Source organism: Sinohyriopsis cumingii, chromosome 13, assembly GCF_028554795.1.
Source record: "Sinohyriopsis cumingii isolate HCF-2022 chromosome 13, ASM2855479v2, whole genome shotgun sequence".
Classification (NCBI taxonomy): Eukaryota; Metazoa; Mollusca; class Bivalvia; order Unionida; family Unionidae; genus Sinohyriopsis; species Sinohyriopsis cumingii.
The window spans coordinates 6572501-6587679 of NC_142973.1; the positions used below are offsets into that span (position 1 = coordinate 6572501).

Here is a 15179-nt window from a genome sequence, read left to right on the forward strand (position 1 = left end):
CGTTGTCCGGCTTCTAGCAAACAGATATCGAACCAGACTGCGAACGCCTCTTATCCATCGCACGCGTAATTTCTTTATTCAAAGCTGTTTTCGCTGACTGAAAACGCATCACACTAGCGAGATCGATCATGAATCAACATTAATGATGCACGTGTGCAGTTAAATCATTATACAATGACTTGACTGCGATTAATTGTGACATGTCTACCGGTACATAATGCTTCGAAAACATCTCTTCATCGGCTTCGATATATTCTTAGACTCTGCTATGTTAGCGGACCACGTGCTAATATATGTTGGAAATCGACTGTGATACCTGTTGAGTCTTTGGACGTCAACGGTTGGCCTTATTTTGACTATGCTAGCATCATCTACAACGGTTAGCGTGTATTTGCATGCACGAACACTACTTACCCATTCGTGTGGGAGATGCAAAAGATCAGCTTAGTGAATAACGTCTCACGTCAAAAACATCCACGGAAAAGGTTTTTCACACGGGTAAGTAAATCTGCCAAAACGCTTATTTGGCTTCACACGCTCTGGCGACACCAACAATAACTTTTGCAAAGCTCGCAATCTTACCAAACGGCTAATTCACCTTTCTAATAACCGTGCGGACTATAGTATATCGCGGACATACTCTGCTCGGAATCCATGTTTGTTAAACCTAAGCTTTGCCTACAATTAATGGTCTTTGTCCATCGAGTGAAATCTTAGCCTTCATGCCTCACGGTGATTCTTTCTCCGATGGCCTTTCCGACGATCGCATTTAAGTCATGGATGCGTTGATGTGTACAAAAAGTATTGATGTTTTATACACGAGATCATCTCGGTACCAGTCGTATGTCTATCCATGTTCCGGGACCTCAGTAATTGTATCATGGAATATGTTTTTTGCCAGAATACGTACTCCACGATACCCCAGAGAGTTTCATCAACAGGTAGCCAGATCAATGCCAAAATTGTGTTTGGAATCGGTGGTTCTCACAAACTCATTTGTTTGCTCCAAACGTGACGCAAATTACAAAGATTCTGTTTCAATACTTTTCACATCTACAATACCGGGGATGTTGGTTGGGGAAATGAAATTCAGTTTGAAGGATTCAGTGTCTATCTGGACGGGTATTTAATCATCTTTAACTTTTGTGTTTAAGATTTGTCGTTACCTGTACGTGATAGGCCCTGAACAGCAATAAGATAACGATAGTGATGATATGCTGGGATATGCGCTAACATCGATGGTGATTTTGCACCACTTGTAGGGAAACAATAGCCCCAAATATGGCTAACAGACACGCGTACACATTCAAATATCATCTACGCAAGAATCATATAGAAATAAACAGTTGGGGCCAGCCTAATGTACCAATACAATCAGCTTGAAAGCATCACATTAGTTTGTAAATTCACCCGGTCACTGACCACGCAGTCGGAAGTTAAAACATCGAGAGATTGCTTCTACCACGTAAAGTTGAATTCACCGCTGATTCCACTGCTTTCAAATTCTCCGTCATTTTTGTGGAGCCATCATTGACTCAACTAAGAAGAGAAAGATTTCGACTGTTATTCAACAAGGTAAATCTTGTCCGTTTAACACTTCCTGGACAAAGACGATCGCTGAATATACAAATCAGAGGTGTAATCAGTGTATGTCTATGCAAACCTAGAGAATGCACACAGTTGTCTGAGACATAAGTATTCCACAGGAAACAATTTTCTTGATTGCATGACAGTTGTACCAGTGATGAAAATTATTAAGTGTAAGTGCGAGTGCGTTTTGCACTGGACAGGGTCTGCCTGTCATGCAATTATATTTCGAGGTGACAATATTAATAAGAAGGACTGTGGTGAACCTTCCATGGAAATCATTTGGACCAAAAGTATAACAGAGATGTTAAAATTATTTTGTTACGATGACATAAACGAGTACATGTTTATTAGGAAAATCTCGCGGCGACACAGACCATTCTCGACACAGATAGTAAATTATACTAGGTGGCATTCGAGGCAGAACCAAAATAGACAATTGGTTAAAATGCGTAAAACAATCATTTTAACGGTCTCGCACGGACCTATGCTTCTGTCCACGCGAGGACCCGTGTTTGTGTGCGTGCAATCGTACGTTTTGCACTCGCGTTAGCAAAATGGTTAAAATCATCAGGTAACGAAGGCGCTGACCCAGAAAAGCAGCAGCAGCTTCAAAAGCTCAGTATAAACAATTGCACTGAATCGAACTTTTTTTTATTCATTTTTAACTCTATTCATACAGTAAAGCTAAAAGATTTCAAAAGTGTAAGTGAGTGGGTATATAATGAATAAAAAAACCGCATTTTATTTCATGTTGGTGGAAAGAACTCGTAGGATTTTGCTCAAAAATATGTCTTGTCCTGGAGACTTCAACCTATTAATGCACCGTATGCAACTCGTTTTTTTCCTGACTCAGAACAAACGTGAATAAATAGTATGAATGGATGGAGCCCTTTATTCCAAGTTGTGTTAAAGGACGTATGCAAGTAGTATAAAATGCAAAGAATGGCTTACTCTCCGGTTTCCAAGCATTTTACACTTCAGAAAATATCAAAGGTTATAGTTCAGCTTTTCAAGGCATGTTAATAAGCAGTTGTTTGAGAAGAAAATAGTTATCTAGAACGAAACTCAACAGTTCAGGAATATAGTTGTATTATACTCGGTTTTCAAGCCCTTGGTTGTCTGTACCCCATCACACCGCCCACGTACGCCAAATTCTTGACTTAGTTAAGGAATATGATCCGGAGCTTTATGACGATGTCTTCATAGCTGATACATTAGTACGAAAACAGCATGTAAATTCTTACCTCAAAATGAAAACATGTAGCCGGATTTGTAACCAGACAGGGAAAAGGTAATATTTACTTTCTTTTCTAGTTTAGCAGTTAATGAAAATAGACATTATGGTCCTTAGCTTACTCGTGCCCAGACAGAAGAAAATTGGGATTAGCATCTCATATGTAAGCTTAATCAAACAAAAGTAAATAAATATGACTACTTCAGCTGAGAGATGTCCAGTTATCTTGCTTGAACTGCAGATATGAATGTTGATGTGAGGGCGTCATGCTGAAGGTTTATGCCAGTATATTCCAACCTTAACAAATTGTAATTGAAATGAACGGCATGGTAAAAATATTACATCTGTCATGATTGTCAACAAATTCCATTGTTTAGGTTCAAGATTTACCGTCGATGTCGGCCTTGATGACCTGGGGGAGAAAAAGAATCGAGAAAATATTCAAACTTCAAACTTCAAACACTTGAAAAACTAAAGATATTTGACCAGTAATATCTTGGTAAAAAAAAGCAATATACAATTGAATTCAAAATCATTGTTGACATCTGAAGTATTGCACCAGGTACGCTTGAACTGCGCTGTAGAAGAAAAGTTAGTGTTACTAGATGCATGGAAAGTACCGTACTTTATTGCTTAAAAACAAAATAAAATCAGCCACATTTTTAACCTTTATGACATGTACAACTCTGCCATAGGAAAGGTCTAACCTTGCAGGTAGACAGATGCATTCAGGAATAAGCTCTTGTGGAGTGTGATGTGTGGAAGTAAAGTGGTATAATATTTAGCTGATTTAATAAACGAATGTGTACCTATTTCCCACTTAACGCACGCACAGATTTTGCCCCTTTCGGACAGAGAGAAGCCTGAGTAGTGCTTAACGATATTGCTGGAGGAAACTGTTTTGTGGCAGATGCACAGATTTTGCAACAAACAATACAAATTTTAAATAAAGATATTTGGAAATTTTTGATACATCTTTTTGCGTCTAACCTTAAACAGAGTCAGATTATGAGAGTGTGATAGTCTAGCGGAAGTTCATAATGGCAAGGCAAATAAAATCATACTGCTTGACTGTACTTACATTGCGCTTGACGGCTCAGTGACAAGTCAGAAAGACTGATGTGTATATTCTCTCTCTGACCCTCAAAGGTACAGTGGAATGATTTAGATGAAACATGGCATAACACATCCTCTGAAATTACATAACAGTCCGTGATTTGTGTGAGATTTGTAAAATGACCATGACAAATCTGTTTTATAAACTGTCATATATTTTCTTCCAGAGAATGATTGCAACATAACTTCACTTCTAGCTTGACACAGCAAGAACGATGAAAATTCTTTAAAAAGAACATCGAGCAACAACAAAGATGTCCCCTCTTGCAAAATTAATGGGGCCAATGCACCGCTTTTTCTGATCAATCAAAACCAAAGTACAAGAACAAATTATGCACAGGCATCCATTTCGGACCATAAACTGAAAAGAGAAAAAGACGCGATCCAGCTAGTGCAAGCGTTTCAATCCTCTCAATGCGAAATCTATTTTGGAAATTATGGACATCTATTTATGTCACTTTGACATTTCTTTAAGACCTTAAGCAAATATCTGCTTGCTAGCAAGGATTATTTGAGTCAGTGGATACAAATTACTCTTAAAAAGGATGTCAAGAACTTCTTAAACAATTGCCTCTTGTTTTAAAAGAAAATGTATATTAAAAGTTTCTAACAGAGTAGTTTAATCTTTACGTTTTGGATACTTTAATGGTTATAATTATATGGAATATTTGTCGTACTATTTTCACATGCTTTAACCTTGATTTCAACGTTTTAACAGTATTCTCAAAACATTTGTCTCAATAATCACTGATCATAGATGACGTTAAAAAAATATACTTGTATTTTCTTTTATTTATCAGGACTTCGTCGACCGACACTGCCCAAGCATATCTCAGAGAGAACGACTGCAAGGAAAAACGCAAAAGTATGCCAAACAGTGTGTGGAAATTTTATGGTTCATGAATATCCAACAACCTCCCCTTCAACTAGAGTTCATTGATACAAGTACGGAGAAAAATAAATTTGACGCAGATCGTTACAGAGCTTACACCAGATCTGGAAATTTTGTTGAATTTTGTGTGTGGCCTGTTTTGCTCTTGTATCCTGATAGGCCCATTCTTACAAAAGGAATTGTTCAAGGATGCTGATAGGTTTGCTGCTTTGTATGAATCCAGATGAAAATAGATTCGACGAACTTGCGCATAGCAAAATTGTCCCAGACAACACCACTAACTCGAAGTGGGGCAAATATATTTCAGTGCGTCTGAGTGGAGAGTCTAGAATAATACCGTCTTTAAATGAAAAATATGAGCATTTCATTTATTTCCCGTTTAGGTCAGCGGAGTATTCCAAAGTGATTGTAGGGGCAGTGACTCTTTAAGACAAAAAGCCATAGAGGTATTAACTCTTCGCAGCAGAGAAATGACATAGTTTGCTTTACTGCATACATCTTTTCGTTTATTCCATTGTTATTAAAAATTAAATACAAATAATATTATATTTTAAACACACCATATTGTTATGACACCAATTTTTTAACTAGTACCGTAACACAATTTAAGCACAATCAATGTGATTGCTGTAGATGTCAAAGAAGCGCTCTGATCAACTTGTTGTATCGGTTTGGATCCGGCAAGTCGGTGATGATATCTTTGATAAGAAATAATGCTTTCATTCCTTTCAGTGACACGTTGATATCATTAATGTAGCCAGACACCTTAAACATGAAACCTATCCAACAAGCTCTTAAGCTATCAATAATAAAACTGAGCAGACTTCAATAATTGGCACTCTGCTCACTCAGGCCAAAATTTACCTGATATCACAAATGGAGACTGGGCAGAATTGAATATTTGTGAACAACGATATTTACAATGCATTGTTCGATAGTACAATACCCAAATGGGAGAAAATTAGCATCCTTGAATCCATGTGGAAGATGATGATAACAAGTGCTTATTGTGTTTTGCTGAGTCGATTTAAATTCGTCTAAGAAATCATATGCAAAGACGAATAAAAAGAAGTTAAGACGTTTAGCCATTTACAGTCACTATTCATTCGCTCAAATATTGCCACCGGTGGTGTGATCTTCTGGTTCAACTCATTGATGACTGCAAAACCCACACCATTTTCATGGTGTTCGTAACCGCTCTAACCTTGCCAGTAGAATGTGGGTTTGGTCTCACGTATGGAGTCTGTGCTAGCTAATCTTGTTCCCTGGATGGATGCAATGTCGAGGTTCAGCTTCTGTAGCTCACGGTTAATCAGTGCTGTGGTGTAGATATCCTGTCGCATGCAGGTCGTCAGTTAATCCAGGACAAATAATATTGACGTTCCAGCTTCCAAGAAGGAAAATTATGATTTCCTTTTTCTATTAAAACTCTTTCTATCTGCTTTTAACAAGAAACGCTAAGCCCCATTTGTTTACATGAGTAGGATTCACCAAGTCACACGAGAACTTGCGATGTTTACTACGTAGGCCTTGGAGAAGTTATTGATAAAGAGGACGACACTCCGCAACGTCTTATACTTCCGCTTTAAACATTACTAGATTTTGCTTCATGCACAAGGTATAATAACGAATATGGTTTCTCAGTTTATCACAGATACGAAACTTTTGATTTACCGAAGGTATCTTAGACCAAGACGGCTATTTATTATATCAACTGAGATTGTCAAAGGCCCAATCTGAATTATGTTGTTCTGATCATATCGATATGTACAAAGGACACACAAGGGTAAAATAAAATATTGATGTAGTAGATTCAGTATAAATGACATCGTTAATATCAATATGCCATATTATATGGGGAAATTAGTGTCTTGTCAGCTAGGACAATTGGCTAGGAAGGTACGCTGCTCAATTTCATCAATTTGAAAGCAAAGAAAAGAAAGTAATTGTAAAAATTCGAAATGCAGCACTAACATCAGTACATTCTCGTAATGTAGACATTGTCACTGTATTTCTCTTCCTGGTTTCACTACAGTTAAAATATCCATTTGCGAAATTAAGCGTCATTTTGTGAACAAAAGAGTAACTGTTTATATTTCATCTTATAATTTTATACTCTCGCAGTGTTCGTGTACTTACATTCTTGTTTATTCTCGTTTGTGTTTAAATTTCTACATTCTTCTTTTTTTCTCTTTTCGAACATTCATTTATTGTCCCGTCATTGGTTTGGGCATTCCTTCATTTATGTATTCATTCATTATTACGTACATTCATTAGCTTACGTATCTAATTTCATTATCAAGATGAAGTCAATGGTTAGAAATTTTGTTTGCATTCTTTTATATATTCCTGATCCGATGATACACTTGTGCAAGTTGGCACACGCCCAGAAAGTAGACATGTTTCCATGGAATAGAATATGCCTCATTCTGCTGCCTAAACGACCTAAACGTAAAATTTCCCGGATGGACGAATGAATGATCAAGGGTAACTATATCCCTACCACATTCATTGTGGTAAAAACAATTATATTTGCAATATTGGACAGTTTTTTCATTCAATGATTCTGAAAGGTTTAATGGCACTTTTAACACACATTGACTATATAATGCCGTGAAAATGGAAACTAAATGCCTTTCACAAAGACATACCGTAGCAGTCGATACGGGCTGGTGTGGGTTGATATCGAACCCACAATCCATGGATTGCATGTCCGACGCTCTTCCAACTGTATGGTCTTAAAATAAGTAATAGAAAAGAGTGAAAAGCAACAAGCTTCGTAAATTTCAACAAATAATTTTTCCTAGAATACAAAGTGAAAGAGTAAAAAAGAAACTTACGTTATTGCGAATTGTATAGCAACTAATCCTAGAATTATAGACAAAAGTCCTAATAACAAACTTTCTGAATATACTTTAGCGGAAATCCAAATTAAACCCAACGCAGAAAGTGTTGATGTGTCTGTGGTGGCCTGTATATACGTGTGAAAACATTAATATTAATTCCAGGATTGAACCCACTATAAATCCCAGTGAACGTCCCTGTCCATAAATATTATTTTTTATGACAAATCTCTATTTCCAGAGGAAAATCACTTGAATTAATGTGCATAAATAAATTCCAGTCCAAATAAATTTCTGGACACAACAATAATACAAATTGATTCTGCTAGATCTTAAAGCACGAATGCATAATTTTTCCAGTAACAGGGTTACATTGTAATCTACTTGACCTCCTGTCGCAATTAGCATTTTCTAATGAAACCTACCTCCGAATGAAACATTTGAATCTGGAAGGTTCTAAATATCCACACGATAAAATGTTAGCTATACTAAGAAGGTCTGTTATTAAAATTATAATATAGAACATGGAATATGTCAGGTAAGTCAAGGGAATCCCATAAACATATACCCAGACTTAAATAAACATGTTTACTTCTATTAATAATAATCCTAATATTCAACCCATACAGGTAGGTAATATTTTAGCTATATATTAGATGTTTACAGAATAAAAAAATATCAAACATATAAGTACAACATAAAATGTTACATTACAACATCATAAAATGAAATTAAAAATAATAAAAATTCAATGCAAATTAAATATACGTGACACTTCCCCTCGTAAAGATAAAGACAGATTTATGCAATAACACTTTATTTTTACTATTAGTCAAAGATACAGGTGATAAAAAAATTCATAAGATGAAATCTTATGAATGACACAAAGTATACATGAAACAATATAATATTACTATACACGTGAAAAAGCAACTGTTATTAAATTGTCTTTTCCCTTAACGTGCCTAATATCAATATTGTATTCCTGCAACATTAAACTCAACGTTAATATCTCTAATGTTTATGTTTCATCTTGCCAAGGAAAGTAAGTGGGTTATGATCACTAAACACAATGATAGGAGATGGAACTGAATATACACTTCAAAGTAATTCCAAAAGCAAAGCCCAACATTCCTTGTCGATTGTGAAATAATTTCTTTGATGCTTATTTAATTTCTTAGAAAAATAGCACACTGGATAACCTGAACCATTTTTGTCCTCTTGAATCAATATTGCACCAACCCCAACATCACTTGCATCAACATACAGTTTAAATGATTGGCTTAAATTTGGAGCTGTAGGTACTGGTGCACTCAAAAGTATGATCTTGAACTTATAAAAAGCCTCCTGACATTTATGAGACCAATGAAACTTGGTTTTCCTACTCAATAAATTTGTTAAGGTTTCAGCAAATAGTAAATAATTGGAATAAAATTTCCGATAGTGTCCAGCCATACCCAAGAATCGCATCAGTTGCTTTTTACTGATAGGTACATGGAATTCAGAGTTTGCATTGACCTAAGAATCAATAGGTTTAACTTGTAAATGTCCCACGATATGTACTATAAATATAACACAAGCACGAAAAAACTCAGCCCTGGATAAATTAAGTGTCAACTTTGCATCAGTCTGTCCAAAAATTTCCGAAATGTCTCTAAGTGATCTTTCCAAGTGTAGATGATGACACCATCGATGTAAGCATCACAGTTATCTAGACCGGATATAACATGTTAATTAAATGTTGTAAAGTAGAAGGCGAACCCTTCATCCCAAATGACATCACTTTATATTGACAAAGTCCATCTGAAGTCACGAATGCCGAAATTTCCATTGCCCTTTCCGTCAGTCTAATTTGACAGAATCCTTTCAAAATATCAAATTTGGTGACATATTTTGCATCTCCAATTTTGTCAATGCAGTCGCCGATTATATTCTTGGCAATGGAAATGGATCTACTTTGGTCACATATTCATCTTTCTATATTATGTGAATATGTGGAAAGCATTATCTGCTTTCGGTACCAGTATACATGGTGAACTCCGGTCACTTTCCGACTGAGACGGATCCTGAGACTAAGTCCGATGACAAATTTGCACCATAGAGAGGAACATTAACAAAACTGCAGTCTGCTCCCTGAATAATAACACTCGCATCATTAGAATACTTCTCAGAAAAAAAGGCTATGTACCTGATAATAGACGACTATGAGAAGCTCCTGTGTCCCTTCACATTTTAATACGGATATTATTAGCCGAATCATTAATGCGTGATATCCAACCCTTCAACATGAACGGTTCATAATTCTCCATAAAAAAATCAGACTTGGATAGTTTGACCCAACAAATGTATTGCTTTCAATACAGGATAGTGACCTTGACCTCATAGAAATAAGAGCATTTGGAATAGGTCTGTTTTGATGCTGTTGCTTTTTCTCAATTTGTACCAGTCAGAAATAACGCGCTCTTTCCTCTTGCAATAGGTACATGTAGGGAGAGATAAAGACTTCAGATCATTCTTATCAGAATCTTGATTTCTAAAAGTTGTGCCAGTTTGAAATTTGGAAGTGCTCGTATTTGGCTGAAATAGTTTGTTTGTTTTTTTTACCAGAGGATTGCTGAGTGGAGTACATACTGACAAAAATAAACTTTATGAGCTAAGGAATATTTCTGAGATGTACGAGCAGCATTTTCTAAAGTTGAGACCTTGTGTGTCTCGAGATAAGTCTTAACATCACTATGGACACAATTCGTGAACTCTTCAATTAATATGAATTCTCTGAGAGTATTATAATCTTGGCCAACTTTCTTGGCTTTACCACCTATCAAATTCTCGCGATTTTTCTCATCCAAAATTCGACATAGTTCAATTTATTTTCTACAATTCGTAAAACCTTGTCGATAAGCCTCAGGTGCCAACTCATAACCCTTCAAGATATATTCCTTAATCGCATCATAATCAGGACTCTGCTGTAGTGACAGTGAAATGTAAATATCACGTGTTGTGCCAATAAGTACACTTTGTAGTAATAGAGTCCAGTTTTTTAATTTTCTCAGAATAAAGAAAATATTTATCATTTTCTTTTTTCCCGAAAGGGGGCGGGGTGTGTGTGTGGTAACTTGATATTTCTGATAACATCAAAAGTAGGGTAGTGCTTTCCACTTGCCAGCTCTAATTCTTTTTTCCTTTTCTCTTTGCATTCCATTTGCAATAGCCTATCTCCTTTTTTTCTGCAACTGTCTTTCTCCCTCCTCACTCTCTCTTTGCATCTGCATCATTTTTATCTGAAACTGAACCTATCTTAACTCTAATTCAAACCTTTTTAGCTGTAATTCTATTTGCAAAAATTTCTGTTGGGGTTTGGACCGAGACAAAGAAATCCCAGTCAAGGGGTTATATTATTTGTCTCCCCACGAGGCTTGCCTGGGATTTCCTTTACTCACCCATGACACAGAGATCTAGCTGTTTTGCTAACATTACTTTTCTTATCTCAGTCTAGTCATCTCAGACCAGTCGTCTCAGTCAAGGTGTCCACGCGCTCAGAACTACTTTTAAAAAAAGAAACCCTTGTTGTCTTCTGCTGTGCCTGACGTAGTTGTACTAAAATCAAACAACAACAACAGCAACAAATATATAACAAAAACATAGTAACTTAAGGTAAATTCATCTTTGAGAACACACCATGCAAAAACATTTCGAGACAGACAAAGACACAAACGCATACGATGTCGAGCTTTTTGCATTATGTTCGTTCGTTCCACACAGCATGGTCAATTTTATCCTATATACAGGCCTAACTCAGTACATTTTCAGGTCAGCATCATTAATGTAGCTAAAGCTACCTGACTAGTTTTAAATACTTCGTGTGAAACAAATTATATACTGTTAGCTGCATTTAATGACGCTGACCTAAAAAATGACTGTGCTTCAGATAGGATAAAATTCTCAATGCTATGTGAAATGAACTATGACAGAAAGCACTGATCCATGCACATGGACTATAGACCTATACACTTCATAGATTCCCAACTCTCTTAACAACTGCGGAAAACTTAGTAACAGCCATAAAATGTTATATAAAACATGCTTTATTCTAGTTTTGTTAAGCATCACCATTGCGCCCCGGTTGAATCAAAACTATACCTACACTATTTCATGACAAATAATGTACTTACAAGCCAGAAGGAATCATTTATCCGTCAGCACATTAATTCATAAGCAAATTGCATAGTGACACAGATATCTAATTATCCATGAATAATAAAGCAAGATGTTACTCTTCGTTACAGCTTGTACTAAGTATAACTACAGTAGAGCTGAGTAGCCAATATCGTTTTATTATCTACAATATAACTTTTCAAAATTGGAACTAATGAAAATAAAACAGTTTCTTGTAATAAATATTAATTATTTATTGTCAATTTCATTAAATGTGATAATACCTCATTACTATGCGGCGTTTTATGTTGTTATTTTTCTTTGCTCACGCGTATAAACTGTGTACTTCGGACGTAACGGTCACACCGCAGCCCTCATTAACATATTTGTATTCATGCGCCGCATGTAAACATTGGAAGAGATAACTAGTGAAGAATTCTTTTTACTTTAAAGGAAAATACTGGGTGAGAAAAATAATCTACGTTGGGGTTTGGACCGCGAAAAGAAAATCTCATTCGCGGGGAGAAAAATAATATAAACTCTTGACTGGGACTTCCTTGTCTCGGTCCAAACCTCAACATAGATTCTATATATCAGAGTATGCCGCATATATTACTCACTTCAGCCACGAAGCAAGGGCTTGAGGGGTGATGTCTCATTTTCCAGCCTTGACCAGAAGGAAGGGAAATTTACGCGAGCCACGACTTGTTCATGTGTGTCTCAAGTGGTGCTTGAGGGTGCAGACAGGATTTTGCATGGCTGCTGTCGTTGTATCTATGGAAGAAAGAGGATGAATGACGACTCGTTGGTTACCTACGGACGGCAACCGATTTCTTTGAAATAAAGCCTGGTTGTGTAAGGATGACTACCGAACCATCTGATCTGAACTGTATATAGTTTGGGTCAACTAAAAGGGCATGTAGCTCCTGCATGAGGAAGCTAAAGCTATCGGGAAACATGTCTTGTATGATAGGAACTTTAGCGAAGCATGAGTGAGAGGTCCAAACTTGCTTGAGATGAGCCAAGTTAAAAGCCAGGACCATTACATTTTGTAAATAATATTATGGATTTTGGTTGCTGTAGATCAAAATTAGCTAACAGATCTTAGAGATCTTTATCATGCCGTAATGACGGAGTGTGTCCGAGATTGATAGTGATCGGAGCCAACTGTTTTTTCTCAAAATGCTAGAGAAAAAAGTCGGTCAATTGAGGGACCGAAGCATGCTAAGGGACGATGTGATGTGGTTGGCACCAGTCTCTAAACACACACCACTTTCCCTTCCAAGCCTTCAGAGTGGATGGCCTTATTGCTCTCAAGATTCTCTCCACAAATGATAGTCTGAATTGTCTGACTTGCAAAGCTGTCCTGACAAGAGCAAAGCGTGTAGAGGAAGACTGTCCGGGCAGGGATGGAACATCCTCGACTGTGGTTGCATGAGGTGATTTGGATTGGCGGGGATCTTCCAGAGTAGATATATCGCTAGATCGAGTAGATCCGTGATCCAGGACTTGTCCAACCTGAGAGGGTCGATCGGAATCATCTTGCAATTCTGAACTCGTAACTTTGGATTTATGTTTGGTATGTTGTTGTTGTTGTTGTTTTGGGGCTTAACGCCATTTTTCAGCACACGATAGGCTATACATGGCGGCCAGTATTAATGGTGGAGGAAGAACCCGGGAAAACCCCGGGAAGAACCACAGACCCACGAGAAGCTACTGGCAAGCTTTCTCACATACCCACATTGGCTGAATCCTAGACTCGAACCGCCGCAGACAGAGGTGAGATGGCAGTGATCCGTAACGGAGAGCGCTTTAGACCACTCGGCCACTCGGGGCCCCATTTTTGCTATGAGGATTGTGGGAAGGTAGGCAAAAGCCCAAAATCAATCCCGACTGATCGACAGCACATCCATGGCCCAAGCTTCTGAGTCTGGAACAGGAGAGATGAAGGTGGACAACTTGTGGTTCCACCATGTCGCAATAAGATCAACCATCGGTCGTCCCCAGAGGGCGCTGATTCAGGAAAAGACTGCTGGGTTGAGAGACCATTCCGTGTGAAGGACCTGACACACCAGGACACACAGGTTGGGTAATTTGGTTCCCCAAATTTGAGAAGGTAAGTCACAACTATCGAATTATCAGACATGATGAGGACCGCTTTACCTGAGAGTCAATCTTCCCAGAAGTGAAAGGCCTTTATGACAACCTTCATTTCTAAGATGTTGCTGTATACAGGCTGCTTCTACTTTTCCCCCGTGCCGCCTATGGTAGTGAAGTCCGGCAACAGGTGAGCACCCCAAGTGTACTTACTGGTATCAGTGCAAACTGTTATTTTCAGCGTGATTCTCCATGACAGCCAATCTAGTGTGCGCCACGGAAGCAAGAAGTATCGAATCTCTTGCGTGATTCAGATGGGTTGATCGTGGGGATCTGTGAAGGGGGCACCACTGAGTCAGCAGTGACATCTGTAAGAGGTGCATAAAAGGCATCAGGTCCATTGCCGCACTGAAACAAGGGAACTGCACAAGATTTTGGTTGTGAAAAACTTCATACCCAGATGGAAAAAGTTATGGGATGGATGAAGATTGGACTTCTCCCAGTTCACAGGAAAACCTAAATGAGCCAGATGATAAAGAAGATCGTACCTTGAAGGAGGTAGAACTTACCGTGTGTTTCTGAAGGATGTCGTCCAGGTACGCTGCCGTCACTGTTGAGGACGTTGATCATTAAAAAAAGAGACAATGCAATCCACCATCTGAGTGAAAGCCCAGGGGCTGATGCTAAGGCCAAAGGGAAGAAGTGTAAATTGGTAGACAATGTCTTGGTAAGCGAAGCGAAGATACTTGCGTGAAACGGGGTGAATGGGGATGGTTAAAGTATGCATCGGCTAGGTCGAGACTGATGGTATACTCACCTTGACGGACGAAGAGGCAGATCGACCTCACCATCTCCATTTTGAACTTTGGAGGAAGGAAAAATCGATTGAGGTTACTCAAACGGATTAAAGGCCTGAGTTTGCCATTCGCTTTCGAAGCGGGTACAGCCTTGAGTAAAACCTTAGTGATTGTGGTTTTCGCACAATCTCTAACACATACTTGGAGAGGAGCGACCGAATCTCCTGCTGAAGTGAGGAGTCCCTCTCCCAGTCTGCCGGAACTTCTGATAAGATGGGAGAGAAAGAGAGGGGACGGGGTTGACTAAACAAAATCCGAAGCCGCTCCAAAATAACCTGGATCACCCAATCTTCTCAAGGGAAGAGGGTGATCCAGTGATCTCGAAGGCGCAGGAAACGGCGGCCCTCTGGTAGGCTGCCTACATGTGGTGGGGGAAGTATGTAAAAGTTTGCAGT

General features: G+C 38.2%; 1 protein-coding gene across 2 annotated transcripts in view; it reads left to right on the forward strand.

The window, feature by feature from the left end:
- Positions 1-5391, forward strand: part of LOC149784900 (uncharacterized) — a 12363-nt gene extending 6972 nt beyond the window's left edge. For both annotated transcript variants that reach the window (XM_089978489.1, XM_089978490.1), the window contains exon 5: positions 4741-5391. In XM_089978489.1, coding sequence (XP_089834615.1) covers positions 4741-5028 — 288 coding nt within the window. In that variant the 3' untranslated portion in view covers positions 5029-5391. The remainder of the gene's footprint in view (positions 1-4740) is intronic.
- The last annotated feature ends 9788 nt before the right edge of the window (positions 5392-15179 follow it).